The 24,941-nt window shown below is 36.9% G+C and overlaps 1 protein-coding gene across 4 annotated transcripts in view; it reads right to left on the bottom strand.

The window, feature by feature from the left end:
- Positions 1 to 24,941, bottom strand: part of MGAT4A (alpha-1,3-mannosyl-glycoprotein 4-beta-N-acetylglucosaminyltransferase A) — a gene marked incomplete at both ends in the record, with an annotated part of 63,875 nt that overhangs the window by 16,885 nt on the left and 22,049 nt on the right. For 2 of the 4 annotated variants that reach the window (XM_084235661.1, XM_084235663.1), the window contains 6 exons: positions 443 to 518; positions 2,149 to 2,262; positions 4,251 to 4,297; positions 10,039 to 10,172; positions 18,854 to 18,994; positions 22,160 to 22,327. In XM_084235661.1, coding sequence (XP_084091787.1) covers positions 443 to 518; positions 2,149 to 2,262; positions 4,251 to 4,297; positions 10,039 to 10,172; positions 18,854 to 18,994; positions 22,160 to 22,327 — 680 coding nt within the window. Of the gene's footprint in view, positions 1 to 442; positions 519 to 2,148; positions 2,263 to 4,250; positions 4,298 to 10,038; positions 10,173 to 18,853; positions 18,995 to 22,153; positions 22,328 to 24,941 lie in introns of all 4 variants that reach the window. The other 2 variants (XM_084235662.1, XM_084235664.1) reach the window with 2 other exon arrangements.

The raw sequence follows: 24,941 nt of genomic DNA, 5'->3' as shown, positions 1-24,941 counted from the left end.
AAATATCAGTTTTACTATCTTCAATATAAATGTAAATGTATTACAGTATACAAGAAAGAACCATCGTGCCATAGGACCACTAAAAAATTTATGAGAAAATCCTTCCTTAAAATTACACCCCCCCAAGATTAAATCTTAGTTCTTTTTAACAGTGGTGAGGAGGAGGATAAATGACAGAGGGGATGGAAGAAATGGTAGGGGAAGAGAGTAGGAAGTGGGTGACCAGCTACTGTCAGAGCACTAAGTGGAGAGGCAGTGTCTGTGTTAACCCAGAGGACAGCCACAGCCCCAACAGTGCAGTGCCGGGTGTTTCAGATGGTTAGAGTCTTAGAGAGCTTAAGCTTTCAAAAATCCCTGTTTCAATGAAAATATTCCCTTCATATTCCTTTTTTCTTTAAAAGTGTAAATAACATTCAAGATTAAAAAAAAAAAACCCAATTACCTGAATGTAATATATGCCCTTTTCCTGAGCGTACATCATTAGAAAACAATAATCAAGGTTTTGTTTGGTTCTCCATCTGAAATAAAAATTTATTAAAGTAAGTTAGGAATCAGACACAAATTTAGCAAATATCCCTATTAGATGAATGATATTTTATAACATAATACACACACCACATATTTGAACAATTTATACACATACTACATACATGATATATCTACGATTTATTATAGAAAGACATACATGATATGTCTACTTAGAAGAAAGTGAAAAAGAATTCACTTCCTCTAGCGTAGCCTTTATCAAAATGCATTCGCCAAAGGGAGACTCAGGTCAGGTAAGTTTGGGTGACACTATGCACATATTTCCCTTCCGGAGACATGTATCAGTGGCACTGAAATACCCAGCAATAAAAACGTTTGTTGAAAAATATTTTTAATCCCCAATTTTTGAAACTTCCTTGACCCACAGATCCTTTTTTCTGTAACATCTTAATGTTTCTGGAACTGGCACTTCAAAAATTAGACTTTGTGGAGCACTGCTCTAGTGCCTAGGACTGTGTGTGTGTGTGTGTGTGTATAAGTTAATATGAATGCTAAAAAATGAAATACCAAAATATCATATTAAACTTTATAATATTAAGCATTTTCAGTAAATTCCTGATAACCTGCATGAAACAGTGACAAATGTTAAATGAGAAATAGTTCTAAAAGTCAGTTTAAAAAAAATACAATAAAAACAAAGCTTTGAGTCATACTAAACATCTCCAAAATTGATCTTAGAAGTAGTTTTGAATTTGAGCCTCCCCTGGTGGTGCAGCGGTTGAGTGCTGGCTGCAAAGCTGTCCACAACCTCTGCAGCACTGGTTCGATCCCTGGTCACCGGGTGAGGGTCCCACATGGCGCGTAGACCTCTCCTGCCGCCCGCTGCTCCCTTCAGCAGTGCACTTCATCAGTCTGCCTGTTCTGCTCCCCTCTGTCTCTGGTGAATCCTCTCACCCTCCCGCACTTCTGACTGTACCCAGTGCATGTATAAATAAAATAAAATAAATCTTTAAAAAAAAAGTTTAAAAAAAGTAGTTTTGAATTTAATTAGACTACTTAGATCTTTTTACCAAATTCAACACAAAACTTTTTTAATATTACATTTAATGAGAAACAATTAACCAGTATGTGCACAAACTTGTCTCTGGGACAAATTCACAATTCAAGAAATTAATCTCTTCCCCAAAACGATATTTTCCTTTCTTTCCAGTTATAGAAAATCCAAAACTGATGCCAAGTATCTCTTAGACTATTCTGTTGTAAACAGTACAATGAATCTTGTTAAGTCCTACAATTTTAGAGTTCACAAATCTAACTGATTAGAAGCATTATTAAAATAATACTACAGAACAGTATTATTGTTTTTATCATTTTTATTGAATCATTTCTCATTTATGTTACATAGAGACATGAGATTTCAATCTGGGTTATTTTTTGGGTTATAATGTATATACTCTTATAATATCATAAAGCCAATCATTTAAAAAATTATAGCTTACCAAATTGAACCTTTTCATCAGAAACGCCACAGAATTTCTAACACAAAATTCATTAACTCTCATTTTCTCAACCCAAAAATCTGTTAAGCTTCAATGAACAAGATATACATTTATTAAATATTATGTTCATAAGGGTGGCAGATTTTAAACAACACAGGCTCACCTTACTCTTTCTTTAGAGTCTCCAAATGTCTCCTTTAAGTTTGTCAAGTCAGGATAATAACTTTCAGGAGGCGAAATTATTTCCACTAAGCCAGAATCGATTTCTTTAGAAAATCTATTATGAGAAAGGTTAGCTTTATATATATGGTCACAATGTGCTGCATAAAGTATTTCATCACTGATTTTAACAGAAAATACAGATTTTCTCAATAAGACCTTTTTTTTTAGTAACACCTTAAAAATGTTAAAAAGTTTTTACATTATTATTTTCAAATTAAATATTTCTTTGAAGGTAGCTAAAGAAAGTGTGCTATCTATTGTAAATCTAGGGTATCTTGGTTTTACATGCACTGCTGACATTTACTTTTACTTTCTGACCCTACCATCATTCACATTTCCTATCCTGTGAGCCAAGGCAGGCTCATGCACACTGGAATAAAGCTGGCACCAGGTAAAATATCTTAGAGTAGCATGAAGACTCAGGTCAACTGAAGGTAATGCGTTCCTAAAAAGTATCCAAAAAAATTAAAAACAAAAAACAAGGTCTCACGTAAAATAGGTAATTGAAGAAAACAAAGTGCATGTGTTTATGTACATGTATTTATGCAAAAATCAAAGTTCCACAATTTTTAAAACGCTTTTGTTGTGGGTTATAGACCATAACATTCCAAACCAATGTCTCTGGAGGTGACCTTGTTCCCCTGCCTCTCCAAGGTAGACTGAACAATGTCTGAAGACATTTGGTTACCCTAACTGTGGGCAGTACTTCTGGATCAAAACCACATTCCTAGGGACTTTATTTCTCTGCATAAATATTCCATTGGTGCAGTAAAAAATGCAGTTATAAGTAGTTGGGATGATACCAGTGTACTGGGTAAGGTCATCAGTATGGGCTTTCTTCCTGACATCTAGGGGTGCACACGTGGGACGCTGTCACACAGCGGACAGGATAGCACTTACAGAATCCTCGGGCCAAATGGCAACAGCACCATGGAGGGAAATTTCTACGTTTTTAGATCCATCTCTACTGACTCAAATCTAATTTATTTCACATTTGCATTCTCCCTTGTTTCATTTTTGCGAATCTCAAAAAAATGCTTGTGCAATTATCTGCCTTTGCAAAAATGTTCTCAGTACTTAATCACAAATTTCCTCTCCTCAGGCTTGGTTTTCTGATACATTGAGAAAGAAGGGAATGAAAAAAGACCACTGCATTAACCCTACAGACCTGCTCATGTGGTCTATGGAAAGGGAATCAGTAATAATTGCCCTGTACCTATATTTAAAGGGTCTATGTTAAAATGTGCCTATATGAAGCTGGCAAGAAACTGGACACTGGTGGAAAAATTTAACAAATGCACACTTTAGTTTTCAGCAATGCATAATTTTTTACTCTCCAATTTTACCAATTTGATAGACAGACACTGTCACATAGTTATAAATCTAGAGTTGGCAAATAATTGTTGCTTTTTTTTTTAAACAGAAGGTAAGGTTTTTTTTGGGGGGGAACATATACATATAGTCCATGAAGAAGCCACTATCAAGACTAATTTTTAATTAGACTAATTTTTATGATATTCTTAAAACTACTAAGGCCATACACACACACACACGTGTGTATATGGTATGTATGTTTATATATATGTATATATAAATGAATGATAATCTGAAACTTACTAAGCTTTCTATGTGTTACCTGGTATGTGCCTTACAATAAATGTTAATCTTTCCAGGATAGCAAGGCAGGTTTAGACACAGCTTAGCACTCAGGCTTGAAACTGCTACCTGACTGACTGACCTGACAGCAGGAAACTTTTTGCTTTATAAACAGAGGGTAAAAGATTTAAGTAATCTTATGACTCTCTCTCTTTCTATTCATTGTCTTCAAGATAAAAGACTATTTACTAGTGTTGCATACATATTTCATTGAAATCTTTCCTGTAATGAAATATACCAATTTATTATTTTCACCTACTTTATGACAGTGTAGGTGGCCCAAAGAACACTGAACTCCACAGAGAAATGAACTATAAAAAGTATTTTCTTTTAGCAAAAAGTTGAGATAATAAAGCATTTTCATTTCCATAATTAAGAACAACTTACTCTTTCTCCAAGTTGGCTACAACACTGTGTACATAGTCAGTATCTGTCTGGAAAGAAAAACAAAAATTGTATATACAATATTTTTATTTAACTTTTAGTACTAAACTCAAAATTAAATAATTAAAATATTATATTAAATGTTCACATAACTTACAAGATTTGCATTTTATTGCATCTCCACATACCACTGAGCACTTAATACAATAATAAGACCGGTAAGTTTTCATTATTTTCAATTTCTGTGTGCAATTCAAGAGAAACTTATACACAGAAACTATTTCTACTTCCTCAGAAATATCTAAAGTGATGAAAAAACAAACATACCATACTCTAGGGAAAGATTTTTACGCTTGGAATCATAAAACCTAGGTTTCAAGATTTGCCTCTGTAGCTAATGACCTATGTAATATAAACTCAGTCAATTCCCTGAGTCTCAGTTTCCTATCCTACAAAAAAGTGGGGGGAAAATAATACCTCAGAGACTATGACATTAAGTAATAACATGCTTTTTTAATTAATCCTGTATTAATAAAAATTTATCTAACAGCTTGGTTAAAATGTTTTAAAAACTATTAAATGGAACTAACAAAAGCAGAAAAAAATAATGTTAAAAGCAGACCGAGAATTAGAAAAAAAAAATTGAAAATTAGAAAAAAAGAAATAATAAACCCAGAAGATAGTTTTGGGAATATTCTACCTAAAACCAAGTTCAAAAACTCACTCAATCTCTTTCTTTCACTTGGAATAGCATTTAGACATCAACCTCTTTACATCCATGTTCACTGTTATATTTAGGTGGTGGTTATTTAACAATTCAGGTTATCTGTATTTGTTTTAACAAATTACAACCTATGTTAGTCAGGATCTTAGTTGCAACAAACAGACAAATAGAAAAACAATTTAGTGAAAGACAATGGGTCAGAATTCATAGAACCTCCAGGTGGACTAAAGGGCCAGGTTAGCAAGGTGACAAAAACAGGATGAAAAACAACCCAAAGATATCACAGATGCTGCCATGCCAGAACCAGCAAACCCCCGGCACCATAAGCCTGGTCACTGCTGGATTCTGCTCATGTATGTCCCGGGAAAGACAGCTCTGGCACCACTAGCCTACACCAGAAGGGATGGTCCCACAAACCCTGCTTTTTTTTTTTTTTTTTTAAAGAAAACATTTTTCCAAAAATATTTTCATATTTTTTTGGATATTGGCATAAAAATATAACTAGCTAGCTACCTCACAAATGTCCCTATATTTCTAAAAATTTGTCTGTTCTTGCGGATTTTCTGTGTCATCTAAAAATAAAGCTTCACTCAAAAAACAGAAGAGAAATATCCAAGTGGCCGAGCCCAGGTCACATGCCTGCACTGGTAAAGCAAATACCTGGCATTTTTAATTTTCATGCAGGAGAGAGACAATGCATCATAATGAGAGAAAGAGAGAGGCCTCCCTGGTGGCCCAGCGGTTGAGCACTAGGTTGCGAAGCTGCCCGCAGCCTCTGCAGCGCCGGTTCAATCCCCGGCTGCTCCCCAGCCATGGGAGGAGGGTCCCACATGGCGCGCAGACCTCTCCTGCCACCCGCTGCTCCCCTCAGCAGTGTACTTCGGTCCTTCTGCCTGTTCTGCTCCCCGCTCTGGTGAATTCCCTCACCCTCCCGCGCTTCTGACTGTACCCAGTGCTTGTATAAATAAATAAATCTTAAAAGAAAAAAAAATTTTAAAAAATCATTTAAAAAAAAAGAAAGAGAGAGAGAGAGACCAGGATTCACAAAATAAAAAAATTTTTTTTAGAAAACGTAACAGGAAGGCCTCCCCTGGTGGCACAGTGGTTGAGCGCTGGGCTGCGAAGCTGTCCACAGCCTCTGCAGTGCTGGTTTGATCCCTGGCCGCCGGCAGGAGTCCCACATGGCGCGACAGACCTCTCCTGCTGTGTCCACTGCTCCCCTCAGCAGTGTATTTCATCAGTCTGCCTGTTCTGCTCCTCGATCTGGCACTGGTGAATTCTCTCACCCTCCTGCGCTTCTGACTGTACCCAGTGCTTGTATAAATAAATAAATAAATCTTAAAAAAATAAAAAAACGGAACAGGAAAAAATATTTTGCTAAAATCCAGAGTACAATGGACAGTCTATGAATTTTGTCATAGATGATCATGAAGAATAAAAACAAATAACAGCATAAGAAGTATTTATAAATAATAAATAGCATAAAATATATAACATAACCAGAAATTCTGAGGCCACAAAGGATATACAGTTAAGTTCTAAGTAAAAGAACACAAAAATGATATAATCTTAAAATCTGAACACACCACACTTGAATCATATCATAGACCCTTGAGGGCAACTAGAACTCATTCTCATATCTTTCTGCAACTCCAAAATGGGATCAGTGAATTAAATAATGCATCAACAGTCACTGTTCAAAATCTTGCATTCTATAAATGTCTGATCGTATACGCCCAAGGGATGCCAAAGGGAGAAATCACCAGAGGGGAACAAAGAACAAAAATACAGCAAATAATTACTTTTCTGTCTCTCTTCCCCTCCCAGAGGAGTATTTTATGGTCTCCCCTTCAAAAAAAAAAAAAAAAAAGAAGAAAGAAAATACTATAAAGAACAAAGTCAGGGAAGAGATCAGCAACCCCTACGCTATCTGTATTCTTCTCCAGTCCTGTTTTTCTCTTACTTTTCTCCTCATATATTAAAACGGACCAGAGATAATTTACACTTTTACAAATAGTCCCGATTTATTTCAAAATGTTGGCAAAAGACAAATTTACCTTTGCTTATTAACTTCAGATTACTTTCAAGTGGGCGACTATGGAGGGGATAAGGAATAGTCAAGAGGGATGAGCTGGAACCTGAAGGGTGAGTAATAAGGGGGAAGAGGAGGCAAAGTTTCAGGCCAAGGAGTAACAACAAAAGCGAGAGGACACCAGGCCATCTACACAATGAGCTGGGGGGGGAGAATGGGTAGAGCACGGACTTAAGAATACTATGATGTAGAGAACTTTAATTAACAGCTGGGAAACCAGGAAGAGCAGCAGTTTGGGAAAAGTTGACTAATTTGTTATGGACAGATGAAAGGTTGCCCATAAGACAATTGAATGTAATTAAGCAGGCAAGTGGAAACAAGGGCACGAGAACTGGCTAGACATCTAGACCTCGGAACCACCCACCACATGTGGATTATGGTCAGAATCACAAATATGCCCTTGTTACTAGCTGTATGTGGATCCCAGGCTCACATATACATAGGTTAAAACTACTAGTCAAGGGCCTCCCCTGGTGGCGCAGCGGTTGAGCACCGGCCGTCGGCGAGGGACCCACCCCAAAAAAAAAAAAAAAAAAAAACCACAAACAAACAAAAAAAAACCTACTAGTCAAACAGAACTAAACACAGGGCTTAATAACCTTATATTGCTTGAAGGCAATTCAATGAATTTCATAAACTAATTCTCCTGTTCATAACAGATTTTCTTCTAAATATTGAAACTTTACATAGATACACATATACTGCAATTCAGAAGAGAATCTTCAGAGATGGGAAACTGCTACACTCTATCGCACATTTGATTTCTAACACGCTCCACTGTCCCTTGCTATAACAGTGGTGAGCACAAAGCAGTAGTCTTATTCTCATTTTAGAAATGAAGAAAATGAAACTGAAGAAAGGAAAATTGAGTTGTTCAAGTGCAGTAAGTGGCAGAATCTGGGCCCTGAACACAGGTCATCTAACTCCAAGCCCAGCTAAATTGTTTTCCAAGGTATCTGTACCAATTTCTACTGATATTCAATATTTAATTGACAAATTGGATTATTTAAAATGTAAAAATAGCATAAAAGACAAATGATTAAAGTTTTCACAAACGACAAAATGAACAAAATATGTCAGGGTTAATTCCCCTCATATATGAAAATTTCTCACAAATCAAAAATTGCAAATAAAAATATAAGCAAAAGTTATAAAAATAATTATACAGATGGTCAAAACACATATAAACTAATTAGTCCCACTTACAGAAACCTGAACATAAGCAATGTTTTATTTTTTTACCCATCAAATCAGCAAAAAAATTTAAAGACTATTATCATCCACAGAGCATGGGAAGAGGGGAATTCTCTCACAGACTGCTGGACGCATTTCTCAACTTCTCAGGGTATTTTGGCCATGCATGAACATTTTAACATATATGGACTCTGACCCCCCAGCAATTGCACATTTAGGAATTGATCACATGTCAGTAGCAATGTAAGTACACTACCATTAATTTATATGCCAATACAGTGTTGAAAATAGTAGCAAAAGCTTGGGAAAAGCCTGTAAGTCTATCAATCAGAAATTAATGTTAAAACTACATAATGGAGTACTTTGTAGCCATAAAGAATGATTCTTTGATAGTTATTCTGTTTAGCATGGAAAAATATGCATGATAATAAAAAATACAGAAGGATCCCATTACTATATTTGTATTTAAGACACAGGAAAAATCTCTTAAAGTATATTTGAGAATATCAATAGTTACACCTGCATAAAAGAGTAGCAGGTTATTTTTTATCATCATACAGTTCCATAAATGATTTGAATAGTATGCAGATGTTTACTTTTATTCTTTTTAAAAGATTTATTTATGCATATAAGAGCTAGGGTATAGGCCAGAGGTGTGGGGGGGGTGAGAGGATTCACCAGAGTGAGAAACAGAACAGGCAGATTAACAGAAATACACTGCTGAGGGGAGCAGCGGGCAAGTCAAGAGAAAACTGCTGCGCAATGTGGGTCTCCTCCCTGGCCGGGGCTCAAACCTGTGCTGCAGAGGCTGCGGATAGCTTCATAGCTTGTGTCTTAAACCCTTGCGCCACCAGGGAGGCCCCAGATGTTTACTTTTATAATGAGAAAAGCACTGAGAACATTTTCATTTAAAAAGAAATAGAAGGGCCTCCCCAGTGGCACAGGGGTTAAAGACAGCGCTATCAAGCTATCACCAGCCACTACAGCAATCCCCAGCCAGCCAGGGAGTTCAATCCCCTGGCAGCCAGGGAACAACCCACATGGCGCAGCAGACCACTCCTGCCTTGCCTACCACTCCCCTCAGCAGTATATTTCACTGGATCTGCCTATTCTGCTCCCCAATCTCTTTGATGAATCCTCCCACTCCCCTCCACCTGTGCTTCCACCCCCTTACTCCCCCACCACCTCTGGCTTACATCCCAGTTCTTGTATGCATAAATGGATTTTTAAAAATAAATAATAAAAAGAAATAGGAAACACTGAAAGCCGAGGAATAAGTAGGCCAGAACCAGATGATACACTAAATGTTGTTACATTCTGAAATTCTAAATACAATAAATATTCCTCATTTATATAATATTTTGACTTTTTAAATAACGGTAATTGTGTCCTGAGAACACAAAGAAGGGGTGGATTGAACAAAAAGATGATAAAACCACAACACAGGCCAACTTTTCTCAGATTTTTCATAACTCCCAAACAAATATCATCAGTGGAATCTCCAAATTTAGGTCCTAAAGAAATGTGGACTCACTATTCTTAAAGACCTGTGTATAAAATGTCATCCTACTGATAACCAATCACTGTTCCTCACTATAACTGCAAGAGTGAAGCCAAGACAAACGAGTCAGACTTACATTTAAATATCAGATGGAATGTATTACCTGACATTCACACGAGTTTTTTAAATGTTTATAAAAGCACACTCAAATGTTCATTATGACCTCAACTTTCATAGACTATATGTGGTAAAAAAGAAAAAGTGACAATTGAATAATTACCTCTCCTATGTAGACGACTATAACACAGTCCAACTTCTCTTCAGGATACAGATTATCAATAAGGGAATGAAGAGTTTCTATGAGGTAAGATCTGACTTCTCGCTTCACTGTGGGAATTCCCATTACTATTGAAACTGAAACAAAATAATGATAGCAATTATGTAAAAAGATTTTACCAAGACAATACTACAGAAGAACACTACGATTTCAGAAATGACAGCTATAATCTCAAATTGACAGGTTTAATTAACAGATCAAAACACTGTTTCCGAAAGAAACATAATCAAAAGATATCAAGGTATACCCATAAAATGGCATCTGTTTTCCACATGGCTTATCCAAAAGAAAGTAAGTAAAATCAAAGAACTGATAAAAAATAAAGGCTTTAAACCTCACGTTAAAAATGAACAATTGTATGGTGCACCAGACCTCTCTTGTCTCACCCACTGCTCCCCTCAGCAGTGTATTTCATCAGTCTGCCTGTTCTGTTCCCCGCTCTGTCTCTGGTGAATCCTCTCACCCTCCCAGGCATCTGGCCTATACCCCAGTTCTTCTGTACATGAATAAATAAATCTTTAAAAAAAAAAAAAAAGAACATTGTAGGACAAGGTCTTGGTTTTACCCAGCAAGGAAGTGATCCTAGATCATGTCATTATTTACACACTCAAGGTTCTCAACCCTGCATCAACTAGAAAATACATAAGAAAAGCCTAGGCAAATACATAAAATATGGAAGATTCAGGTCTTCAGAACCTAAAATGAGTTCTTTGTCAATTACAATATGAAATGCACAGTCACTGGAAACAGTACTAAAATATGGGTTTACATTTATAAGTCTGACCCTAAATACATAGCATTTTATATATACTGTGCCTGTATGTGCTGTGATTATGTGAACTTAAGGGACACTCAAAGACATCTTAAAAACTGTCTCACATCTTGACCTCAGTACATGATGATGAGAAATACAACATTCTCCTGTGATTTTCTTGAGAAAAATGCATAACCTCAATCTAACCTGAAGTAACATCCAACAAATCCAAATTAAGGGGCTACTCCACAAAATAATTAGCCAGCATTCTCTGAAGCATCAAGATGAGGCCTGACAAAGACAGACTAAGGAACTGCCCAAGATTAAAGAAAACTCAGGAGACATGACAATTAAATGAAATATGGAATCCTAAGTTGATTCTGGAAATACCAATGGAAAATGACAAAATCTGAGTAAGATCTAAGATTACCTAATAGTATAACTTCAATGTTAATCTCCTGATTTTGATCACTGTATTGTGGCTATGTAATAAGATGTGAACATTTAGGGAAACTAAGGGAAGGTACATAGAAACTTTGTATCATTTGTGCAATTTTGTCAAGTGTGGAATTACAGTTAATTCTATTACCATACTTGTTTTGAAACACCAATTTTTCCAACATGATTAATATATTTGGGAACAATATGAGCATAACATGACTCTCTCCTTTGCTTACATGTAGTTTCTCCTCTGGGACACTCACTAGGTGGACATAGATAGTTGCACCTATTTGAACTGAGTTCAGAAAACTCATGTGGACATATACAATATGCACAGACCTCCAACTTCTGCTGGCTGCCTCAGTTCACTGCACGCTTTGAATCACACTTAGCCATAGCTGGTGTCAGAACTGTCACCACTTTCCAGATGATCTACTTTGCACTCTTTCACAAGTTTCCAAGCTGCAGTTCTTCTGAAGCCCACAATAACAAGTATACCTCAGGTCTCTTCAAAGTAGGGTACCCTTTTTGTTGTACTATTTATGTATTTCTTAATCCTTTAACATGTGTAAAATTGTGCTAGCATTTATACTAGGTGCTTATCCTTTTTATTTTTTTAAGTTTGTTAACTGGCAAACTTTTAGAGTGTTGTGATCCTGAGGAATCTCCCATCTTATTGCAATTTTGCACAGTGCAAGAATTTTCAGGAGTGCATGTATTGTGTAACAGGACTATATTTCATAGTAAGCTTTAAAAAATAACATCTTTTTAAGAGGCTTCATAGTATTTTTGCAATTTTAAAATAATTAAGTCCTAAAAACTGGATGATTTCACTCATATGGTCCTGAGCAGGTAACCACTGAGGGGCAAAGAGTTGGTACTTATAAGGGTATAGTGGGCAGGGAGTGGGGGGGTTTGGTCATTGGACGTCTCTGCTTGGTGTCTCTTGCTGACTGGTTGGGGCTTGTGGGGTTTCTTAGGTTACTAAGACCCAATGAGTTTTCCCACATTATCTGGCCTGTCTTTCCAGAACCAGCTTTGGGCCATTGTTTTAGCATTCTGTTACTGTATCCTAAACATTCCATTTTCAATTGAGTTGAGGGGTATCCTGATTCCCATGAATTATTTCTCATTCAGTTTGATGGGGGCCTGGGACATGCAGACTTGGGGCACCTTCCTGGTTCCCCACCAATTCAATCAGACTGATAAATGGACCTAAGGCACCTGGGCTTGGGAGGCACCCTCCTGGTTCCAATTGATTGTTCCTCTTTCAGACTGATAAATGATCTTGGGACACCTGGGGTTGTGGCTTGGGATACCCTGTTCCTACCTGATAGCCTGTACCCATTCCCTAACTTCCTTATTCAATATTTACTATAAAAATTAAAATGTGGCATTATTAGTAAAAAGGGCTGAGGGGTAGGACAGGGAGAGATACCGCTACAGAAAAATCTGGAAATAGAAAGTCTCTCTGAGATCAACAGAGCTGGTAGTTAATGCTGAGGAAAAGCAGAGGCAAAACATTCCAAAAGAGAAAACAGCAAAGCCCTGAAGAGAAATGTACTTAACACAATCAAGACATAACAAGAACGGAATTTGTCTAAAGCAGAATAAGCTTAGATTCAGAGAACTAGCTAAAGGTAAAATCACATATAACCTTAGATTTAGCTTTAACTGAGTGCAAAAGAAAGCCACTGGAGGTTGTAAGCAGGGCAGTGACATCAATTCGTAATTTTGAAAGACTGCCAAATTTTGTGAAGGACAGGCACAAAATGTTTAAAGAGTAAAAGCAGTTAGGGGAGCTTAGTTAGAAAGTTACCACAGTAATTAACACACAGTGCGTGGTATTGATGGCCGTTTGTGAAGATGAAGAGGAATGGATGCGTTTGAGGTCTATCTGGGAAACCCTCGCAAGGAGGCTGAATACAGAGTCTGGGAAGAGGAAGAATGAAGGACAATATGAGTGTATGGGGAACCTTCTACTGTGAACAGCACAGTAAGCCAGACAGGGCTCCCAAAGAAGATTTCTGTTCTGACCAAGCTACTTTACGATGACTACGGAATTCAAATAAATATTTTAAATGTTTAGGATATCAATTACTAGTGTAATAATTAATGAACCATTCCTAAGAGGTGTTAATTCATAAAAATTAGACTTTGTTTTTAAAAAAAGTACAAGACACGCTGAGCCCAATTATGCATCCTCTCATCCCCACATCTCTGGCTCACACCAGTTCTTATATGCATAAATAAATAAAAATCTTTTTAAAAAAAATAGGGGCCTCCCTGGTGGTGCAGCGGGTTGAGCGCCACACTATGAAGCTGTCCGCAGCCTCTGCAGCATGGGTTCGATTTCCGGCCGACCAGGGAGAAACCCACATGGTGTGGCAGACCTCTCCTGTCTCACTCTGCTCCCCTCAGCAGTGTCTTTGGTCCGTCTGCCTGTTCTGCTCCCCACTCTGTCTCTGGTGAATCCTCTCACCCTCCCGTACCTCTGACTGTAGCCCAGTTCTTGTATAAATAAAATCTTAAAAAAAAAAAAAAAAAATTAAAAAAATTAAAGCAACAAAACCAACTCTCTCTTACCAGAATCTTGGGTTGTTTTATTTTTGCTTTAAGATTAAACAGCATATTTAGAGGAAAAGTAATTTTTCCCAAATTTAAGCTCTCTCTGAGTTTAAATTCTTTGGTGTAAACCAAGGCACTTAAAAACTCTAAAATCACTAAAAATAAAGGTGCTAATTTCAGGTAAATTTACAGAATTGGCGTATCCATGCCTGTGGAAATTTACAAAATGACCTGCCTCCTGGGAGCATGGGTATTAGGATACTTCTCATCCTCTTAGCGTTGGTGAGAGTAGCAGGGGAGATGTACTAGACAGAGAAGATGAGTCACTGGTGTGTGTAACTGAGTGCAGACTGCACAGTGAACCACAGTGACAGCCTATGGAGCATTTCTCCTCAGCAGAGCATCCAGTAACACTGAAGATGGCAACTTGGAAGATGGCAACACTGAAGATGGCTTGGTCAGCATGGATCTCTGAGAAATATACAAGCCCCTGCCAACCCCAATGAACATGTACTTTGAGCAAAAAAAGAAAAACCTTTGTTGCTTAAACCACTGAGATTTTAAGGTTGTTAGTTACCACAGCATAACCCAGCCTGTCTTATCAGGCACAATATTCGTCAAGGAGTTACAACCTAGAAAACACATTCAGAAGGAAGATGTCAGCAGCATGAGCATGAGGCCTTTCAGGGAGAAGCAAAGTTGGCCAAGGAAACAAGCAGAAATAGAGCCAAAGTATTTGGGTTCCACTGATTAATTGTCCAATATTCCCATTCAAGTATTAATTATGCATTTATAACAATTATGTAGTGGACAAGCTAAAACAGTCAGAAGATAAGGAAGGCTGCCTTGTGGTGTTTGTAGTTTGACAGAGTTGTCAACTAGTAGCCTAATTTTCTTCAGCTTTCCTGGAAGGTTTCCAAATTCTAGTACTTATTTACATTAAAGTAATAAAATTTTAGGAGCAATCTTATTTTGGTAGTCTCAAATTTCAATTACTCAGTCTTTAGTTGAAACTAATTCCTTTCCTTTTAAAATACTAATTGACAGGCAAATACTTTTAGCAATTTATTCCTGATTTCTTTCCTTATATTCTATGATACTACATTTTCTTCTATTGCCCTTGCACCTTCTCTGTCTTCCTTTGCATGATCATTCTCCTTCCTGAAATTAACTGCAGGGTCTTCACATCCCAGTCCCACAAAGCCAAGTGACCTCATGCATCTGTATCTTCAACAACCAGTTACTCACAAATATAACCCATACAATAAAACCTACCTCAGCTTTCCCTCTGAGACCCTATATCTAACTGCCCATGTGCCACCACAATAACTCAAAATCACTTCCAATTTAACTTATGATCTTCTCTTGCAAATCATGCTGCAAAGCTTTTTCTATCGCCCCTACTGAGTGAAGAGCATCACCATCTACCCAGCTATGTGATCCAGAACCTAAAAGTTACCCTCGACCACTCCCTCTACCTCAGTCCAGAAAACTAGAAATTACTGTCCTCCCACCCATATACCAATACATTTCAAGCAGCTCTTAAGTCCATCTCCACTGCTATCACTGCTCACTAGTCCAGACTCCTCCTCTCTCAATGGATCACTCCCACTTTCTCTTATCAGGACCTTTCACATCTACTCTTCCCACATCTTCAATCTTTTTCTCCCCATTGCAACAAAAGTAACCTTTGAAAAATTTAAGTCATATAAAGCCATCCATAGAAGTCATACTTAAGCCCTTCAGGGATATCCTTCGGCTTTTACAAAAGTCCAAAACCTCCCAGTGGTATGCAAGGCCCCATACTGTCTCTAGCCTCATCTTGCTCCACACTTCCACTTACTCCACTCTTCGATTCCGGGGGCATCTTTTGTTCTTGAGGACATTCCATGGCCCCTTCCATCACAGGACTTTGGTAATGCTCTTTCCATCTTCTGGAATACTCTTTTCTCCCATGTGGTAGACAGAATAATGCACCCGCCTCCCCACCAATACAGTCATGCTCTAATTCCTGAGACTATATTATAATCTTACATCGCAAAAAGGGGTTTTGTGGATAGGAGTAAGGTTCCTAAGTGGGAGGATTATCCTAATTACCCAGATGGGCCTAAGGTACCCATGGGGCTCTTTTAAGAGGAAAGGAAGGGAATCAGAGTGAGAGAAGATGGGATAAAGAAAGCAAAAGGAGCCACAAAGCAAATAATAAAGGCAGCCTCTGGAAGCTGCAAAAGGCAAGGAAATGGGCTTTCCCCTAGAGCCTCCAGAAGGAACGCATTCCTACTGACATGCTGATTTTGTGATTTCATATCTCCAAAACTGTAAGATAGTAAGTGTAAAGTTACAGGGTTTGTGGTAATTCCTTGGGAATTACAAAGGGAAACTAACAGACCCATCTTCACCAGTAACCTACATATTCTACTAATCTCAGGTCAAAGGTACTTTTTAAAACATCCCCAAACTTAATTAAGTCAAATGACCCCTCTGTCTATTGTCAAAGTACCTTTATTATTACCAGCTAAAGTTTCACTGTACAATGCTCAAATTTAATTCCTGGATTAATATGTTCTCTTTTACTGGACTGGAGAGCCAAAATGCTACGAACACCTAATTCTGTACCACAATTTCTGGCCCAGTGCCTGGCACATAGAGATGTTCATGGGCTTTTCAGCAAATACTTAAAAGAATCATTTGCTGTCCTCCACCAACTAGTAGTGCTTTTTTGGTGGGTAACCTATGAAGGGTATTTTCTCAATCACGTTGTTCAGCACTGAATGGGTTCTTAATCTGAATACCTGTGTGTTTCTTTAACTTAAAGAAATTTTCCTCCATCATTTGATTCCCTCTTCACTCATTCTGTTCTCTCCTCCTGAAATTCCTATTAGATGAATACTAATAGAACTTATGTCCACCACACTTTTTTTGTGCTCTTTACACTATATTCTAGAAGAATGCACAAAGGAATATACAGCTCAATCTTTCTGATTATAAAATGTGACCATCCACTGTGTTATTCTGGAGATCAAATCTATCTTGGAATTTTAAATGTAACCACTGAAATAAAAACAAAGATTTGTAAATGACCTTAACAGTCAGTGATGAGTTGCCCTACTTTCCCTTAAAAAATATACTGTGTTTTATTTTTTAATTATATTCTGCTTGCTTTATAAACTTCATTTTCTTGAACATGAAGTCTTTCATGATGTTGGCTTTCTTAAAATCTGGTAACCCTACTTGTACAAGATGACCTTTAATCTATCTCTATGTGCTGTGTCTACTACTACAGGCTATTTTTACAAATTCTGTGGGAGGATGGTGTGGCTGGGATGGGCCAGCAGTTTTTTATTTGGATGGGAGAAATCCAGTGCCTCTCTGAAGGGTTAGCAGTTGCCTGGAGGACTATTCTCTGTCTGTAGCCTTACAAGGCTGGTGGTCTGAATGGTGCTCCTCAGTCAAATTGACCACTGAAGAACAGAATTTTTAGCAAAAAACAGTTTTTCTTTAATCTGAAAAAAAAAAAAAACTTCTTAATATAAAAAGCCTAAGATAGGTTTTAGGGCTTCACAAAATCCCAGAAATTACTTTAAAAAAAAAAATCACTTTTTCTGTGTGCCTTTTACTAGGTAGAAGGTCGATGGTTTTTCTAGAACAGCCAAAGGGCTCTATGACTCTAAAATAAGAACTGCCTAAGAATTTAGGAAGGAAGACTATAAATATAAATTTGAGGGTTTTCTTACTTTCCCCCCAAATTGTGTGCTTTCTCTACCTTTGAAAAAAATGTCAGCTTAATAAGAACATTAACTACTGAAAAGTTATTGACCAAGATTATATTATAGCTATGATAAACAAATGGGATGGGATAAATATCTTCAAAATAAGAGCTAATGTCACGTTCATAAAACAGTCACTATTAGAAAAAACTATTAGAGATGTGAGAAGTTTTAAATAACTATAAATACTTACATTTTCTTTTCATTTTATGTCCTTATTAATGAAAATACAATCTAAACCAATAAATGCACTGAATGACTAGGGCATTTTATCCAAACAATGGTTATTAAAGGGAAAGAAACTATCAACTTCAGAAATAATTAATGACCAATGTTCTCAGGAAAACAGTACACTCCACTTACTGCTTGGTCTTTGTCCATCTAGCATCTATTCAGCAAGTATTCTTGAATTAATAAAGAAATGGAAAAATGAGTTAGATGGAACATGATATTTTAAGAGTGATCACCTCCTTAGGAAGAGGGGGTATAATTTCAAATGACTCATAAAAAGATGACAACTAATTTAGTGGTGAACTTAATGCAGAATATACATACATGCTGATTCTCTGATGCTCACCTAGATGATAATGATAATGTTAAAATGCAATGTGACTTCAATGAAAAAAATTTAAAGCTTAAACTCAGATCAAATAATATAGTGAGAAAATGTGACCCCCCCCAAAAAAAAATATCTGAGATACTTATTGAGTCAAAAGATGACTAAAATGGCTTTTCAAAAACATGAACACAAAAAAGGAAGTTCAGTATCTATGAAGTAATGATTTTTGTCATTTGTTAAAGACAATTCTATTTTTGCATGAAGGGCTAATATAAGTGACTACACTTACATCTCTATAAGAAAAAGTAGGGGCAGACAGAAAATCTTTCTTGACTAAGATTAAGAACTATTAATATTGAAATAAGATACGAAAGTCATCTCCTAAATTTTGAACCTAGAAAAACTACAGAAGTTTAAACATGTTTGTGCAGAGATAGGGTATGAAGCAGATTTCTCCTGATCCTTTTTTCAACTGACTTTTCAACTCTGGTCTACGGAGAAAAATGCCCAACTGCTTTGAATGTGGACTTTAGAATGAATTGTATGTTACTATGCACAGATAAAGAATTATTATTCTTTTACCTACCAAATTTCTAAAAGCCAATGTAATACTCTATGCCACAATGAAGACGAGAAGTTCAACCACAATAAGAAGCAAAGCAAACATACCTCCTTTTCTTCCATTACCAATCTGCACAGCAGGTTGAAGGCTTCCTTCATTTTGCAATAAATGAGGCAAATGATAATAAATACTTGGCACTTGAAGAGGTTTTTTGCTTGTTAACTCCTTTAATAGCTTTAGGTTATTATCTGAAACAGAAATATAACCATGTCACAGGAATATCTTACTTGCAGAAGTTGCAGATCTTACAAATAGAGAAGTAACAAAGTTTATTTTTTTTCCTAATTTCATACTTTGGTAAATGAGAGCTCTATTTAAAGTGAATAAGGTGCTTTTCAACCAGAGTCTCAACCGATTCTGACTCATGATGTTGAGAAACCAGTCTGAATGAGCCACAAAAGTCAGCCAGAACCCCATGAAAAAGCAGAAGGTCAACTGCTCACTTTCATAAAGTTTCAGAACCGAAGTCCTACAAACAGACTGGAAACAGGCTACAAATTTATTAAAATGTAGTAAAAATGAGCACCACTAACTTCATGCTGTCAAATTTTACCAAATTTTAACACTGAAGAATTTCTTTTTGAAAAATTCAAGCACAATAATTTAAATAGCACAGTTGAGAATGTTTAATACAGATCTTAGTTTTCAAACAGTTTTTTGGTTTCTATTAGAAGCACCAATGAGTCATTTAATGTAATGTGAATTAAAACTTGGCAGAATAAGCAATATGGTTTTACAAATCCATTAAACTAGACTTTAACCTTTTAAATTAAGAAAGTTAATAGTAAAAATTCATGGCCTCAATAATAGTTTCATACAGAACAATATGAAAACTTCATTAAAAATAGGACAAGAATCAAAAATTCACAGAAGAAATGCAAATGACTGTCATACATGACATTAAAGTTTAAGCTCATGGGTAGTAAAGAAATGATCATAATTTACAAGACAGCAATTTCTACTTACAGCTTTCCTCTGCTATCTAAAAGCAGTCTCTTCTTATTTGGTATGAGACAGTAGGCTATTTTGGGGTCCCTGGAACACCCAAAAATGTTTCCAAAAAATACTGGTAAAGGCATTTCCAGACCCCCAAAAATAACTGATCGAATGATAACAAATAGGAATGTTTTAATTTCAGGTAGCAGGGGAAACCTGTATCAAAAACCTGTATCAGGGCCTCCCCGGTGGCGCAGCGGTTGAGCGCTGGGTTGCGAAGCTGCCCGCGGCCTCTGAGGCGCCAGTTCAATCCCCAGCTGCTCCCCGGCCACCTGAGGAGGGTCCCACATGGCGCGCAGACCTCTCCTGCCACCCGCTGCTCCCCTCAGCAGTGTACTTCGGTCCTTCTGCCTGCTCTGCTCCCCGCTCTGGCTCTGGTGAATTCTCTCACCCTCCCGCGCTTCTGACTGTACCCAGTGCATGTATAAACAAAACAAACAAAAAAACAAATAAAAATAAATAAAACATGCCTCTATAAAAAATAATAATAATAATAATAATAATAAAAACCTGTATCAAATTGGCAGATTAAATAATATTAAATTTTGGTGAAAACATGATAAATGTTTGAACTATTCAGAGCAGTATCAAAAACTCTACCTTTCTGTCTTACTCGGTCAATTTCTTTTAGGAAAATAACTTTTATGCTTTCAACAAATATTTATTATTTTGTTCCAGTCATTGTGCCATGTTCTTGGAAATCAATAGTCACTGAGACATGAATCCTGTTTTTAAGAAAGTCACAATATCATGAAAATGATGTAATAGCTATCAGAAATGTGACTGACTTATGGGCCTCCCCTGGGGGCTCAGTGGTTGAGCGCTGGGCCCTGGCCGCCGATGAGGGTCCTACACGGCGCAACAGACCTCTCTTGCCGCGCCCGCTGCTCCCCTCAGCAGTGTATTTCGTCAGTCTGCCTGTTCTATTCCCCTCTCTGGTGAATTCTCTCACCCTCCCACGCTTCTGACTGTACCCAGTGCTTGCATAAATAAATCTTTAAAAAAAAATTAAAAAAAAAATGTGATTGATTTATATACATTGATTGAAGATGTTCTTCAGAGTTATAAACTGAAAATGAACTGAACTGACAAGTACCCAGTGAAGTTCTATTTTCCTAATTATAAAAAGAATTTAATATATTATGATGTGATTAGTTGACATATTTATAGGTAATAAAAATGACATTTTTAAAGAATGTTCAATGACATAGTAAAATGTTAACAGCATAAGTTCAAAAATCAGGCTATAACACACAATTATAACTTTTTTTTTTTTTTTTTAATAGAGGCATGTTTTTATTTATTTATTGTATTTGTTTGTTTATACATGCACTGGGTACAGTCAGAAGCGCGGGAGGGTGAGAGAATTCACCAGAGCCAGAGCGGAGAGCAGAGCAGGCAGAAGGAACGAAGTACACTGCTGAGGGGAGCAGCGGGCGGCAGGAGAGGTCTGCGCGCCATGTGGGACCCTCCTCCAGTGGCCGGGGAGCAGCCGGGGATCGAACCGGCACCGCAGAGGCCGCGGGCAGCTTCGCAACCCAGCGCTCAACCGCTGCGCCACCGGGGAGGCCCCAATTATAACTTTTGAAGAAAATATCCAAGGAAGAAAAAGACTAGAAGGAAACAAAAAATAGTAACAAGTACCATTCCAAAATACTAAATAGTGCTATGTCATAAACTTTATAATCAGAAAGGAAAGCAAGGAGCACAAAACTTTAAAATAAGGTTAAGATGTGAATTTTAAGCTGAGTGGAATTAATGGCAAAGGATTAGAGGTGATGCTAAATGAAAATGAGTATTAATCTTGGAAAATGATGATTTTATATGTACATATACATATAAATTTAATGATTAAAGTAAAAATTGCACAGAAACTGAGAAAAGATAATTCATCTTATTCTCATGAGAAGGTCTTAAAGAGGGAATAAGTCAGATAGCCCTAAAAGTACCCATTATAAAACTAAGTATTTTTTTCCTGTAAGTTAGATTTAATAGCACTAATTATTTCACATAGCTCAGATTCTCCAGAGTTCATCTTAAGGCCATACAAGTTACAAATAAATATACAAACACAAATTTTAATCTCATTTTTAATGTTTTTAAGATAGTGGTTCTTCACTATTGTCAATTATGTTTAACTGAAATTTAACTTAGTATTATTCTCTTAAAATCAAATTTAGCAATTAATAAAAATTGTTTTACAATTTAACAAAATAGAAAGTTCTGCACGATTTTTCTCTCCAAAAAAGATAAGAAATGCTAACTGCCAAGTACCCTATATAACTTTCAAACAAATTATGTCATATAACACTTTGAATAATATAATCATTTTATAAATCAAAAAATATTATTTGTACCTGAAAATTTATTCAGTGCATCCTTACTTCCATTTGTTTCTGCTCCTACACGTCTGAATTGCTGTACAATGGCACTTAATTCAGAGGAGCGCTGTGAGATTCTGTGTTCAGCTATTCGAAGACGTTCTTTCAAAGCAAGAAATTCTCGTTGATAAGCAATCAGTTTTTCTAGAAACAAAACAAAAAGTTATTAGTATATTTCTAAATAAACAATCAAAACAGAATTGTAAGACTGGACATTTTAATTAAGGTCACATTTCACAGAAACAAATATTCATTGATACACAGCTGAAAATAATAAGGAGCCCTGACTAGTTAAAAACAAAACCACCACTAGTTTAGTGTTTGAACTATCTGTTCTAATGTGAGCACTTTCTACTTAACACTTCCGACATTTACAGATAGGGAGAAAGTTTTTAAAACTTCAAGCATAATATTAACATTTCTCACAAGAAACAACTATAAAGATCCTATTTGCATGAAGAGAGATGAGGGACTGAAATTGATATGTACTGATAATATAATGAACATTTTATAGCACAATTTCTAATCATCATAGCTAAATATTTCCCTCTGTACTTTCTATTCTGCAGAGATTTTCCTACACCAGACTTTGGTCAGATTCCGGTTCCCTAAAAACTCAATCACATAGATTGTTAAGATGAGCCTAATTAAAAGTTACCCATTTACATTAGAATTACAGGTCAGGAAATTTACTGTCTAGGAAATAAAAGATTTTTTCAGGTTAAATGTAGGCAAGGAAGCAACAACCTGAGGCAGCTCAGAGAAAAACACACAGAAGAGGCCCAAGGACAAAACAGGGCACCAAAATCTAAGAGACAGTAGAAAAGAAACCATTAGCTGACTTGATGAGCAGAGCTGGAAGGTGGCTGAGGCTGTGGGGATAGTCTGAGCAATTCCCACATCTCCATCAACCAGATAATGACTTTCTACTTCTAAATATCAAGCTAAATAATGTAAGGCTATTATTTGACATTTCAGTTAAACAAGCCTTAGAAGGATTGGTGTTTTACGTAATTTCTACTTTAAGTTCAAGATTAGATTCAGTAAGAAAAACTATGAAAAATAAATCTACATGTTTCATAAAGTTAGTTCTAAAAACAGTCAATTATACTGTTCCCTGTCTCTTACATAAGGCCCACACAGAAGATATCTCTTAAGAATTCTGTGGCAGGGGAACAAAACCTCTCTTGCTTAACTTTCATGCTTCCCTATATTGAGCAATTATACTCACATATGCAGCTATATTTGCCTTAATTTTGCTGGCTTTAGGAAGGGAATGGAATGGAAAGGCATCTCAAATTAGAAAAGGGCTTTTAGAGGGCCTCCCCGGTGGCGCAGCAGTTGAGCGCTGGGTTGCGAAGCTGCCCGCAGCCTCTGCAGCGCCAGTTTGATCCCCGGCCGCTGGCAAGGGTCCCACATGGCGTGCAGACCTCTCCTGCCGCCCGCTGCTCCCCTCAGCAGTGTGCTTCATCAGTCTGCCTGCTCTGCTCTCCCCTCTGGCTCTGGTGAATTCTCTCACCCTCCCGCGCTTCTGACTATACCCAGTGCTTGTATAAATTTAAAAAAGAAAGAAAGAAAGAAAGAAAAAGGCATTTAGAGAGCCATCAAGGGTCTACTTATGTGACGTGGGATCTGAGTCATGGTTAAATATGATTCATTGCCATACATTCCCAGTTTAGGCAATTTCCTAAAACTATAAATTCAAAAACACAAAACGATAAATTCAAAAACACAGAACGATGAACAATTATACTATAAGAAAAATAAGACACAAGATGTACGTGATGAAAATTGTGAGTCCTTTACTGAAGCCTATAGCAGAAGAATAAATGAAGTCTTTTAATCCTAAGTGGGAAGACAACCTTTGAAAAAAGATAAATTCTACCCCAAGTTAAATAATAAAGTCAATACCTTTCAAAGTAATAATGATTTTTTTTTTTTGGAACTGACTTTTGACGTGTGATTCTAAAATTCGTCTAGAAGATAGAATGTTTTCAAAAGGGCCAAAAAATTTTTTAGAATACAGCTGAAACTTACACAGTGCTGTAAACCAGTATTACTTGAACAAGAATGACAAAAGTAGAAATAAGGAGGGACTTTCTCTGAGAGAACATACAATAAGGTTATAGAAATTAAACAACTGGACAGCCAGATCGAGATAGTGTGGACAAAGTCAGACCAAGCTAGACCAAGCTGTGTTCGAAATCAGCATGAGTGGACTATCCTTTTGAATTCTTTCCTCTTTATATGAGCAACATCAGAATTCTCCTCTCAACACTTCCATAGTCCCAAGAGAGTGTTTTCTAAACATCTGCCCTGAAAAGAATTAGAACTCTTCCTAGAAATAAAGATAAAAATCTGGAGCATTCTTGTGTCAAGTTAAGAAAATGATATTTTTTAAAAAGACAGGACTTGTCAAAAGTCACAGGGAGTTACTTCAGGGGCTCCACTGACCACACACAGACAATTTAAGTACTAAAACAAATGCCAATCGTAGTGGATAACAATCTGTTGAATAAAATCAGAATCGATGAGGTCTTATCAATTAACAGATGAGGCCAATGTGTTTCTTACAGAATGCCAATAAATGGAGAATGAATGATGAATATTGGAAAGTGAGCATTTTGCAACCATGATAGCAATAACCGATAAAGACCACCAAAAATGGATGCCAAAGCTAGCTGGTCAAAGTGTGATAAGGATGGGCCTCCCTGGTGGTGCGGGGTTAAAGACAGTGCTATCAAGCTATCACCAGCCA

The sequence above is a fragment of the Talpa europaea genome, assembly GCF_964194135.1.
Source record: "Talpa europaea genome assembly, chromosome: 6".
Classification (NCBI taxonomy): Eukaryota; Metazoa; Chordata; class Mammalia; order Eulipotyphla; family Talpidae; genus Talpa; species Talpa europaea.
Note: the sequence above shows the minus strand (reverse complement) of the source record. Positions and strands in the feature narration are given on the sequence as shown.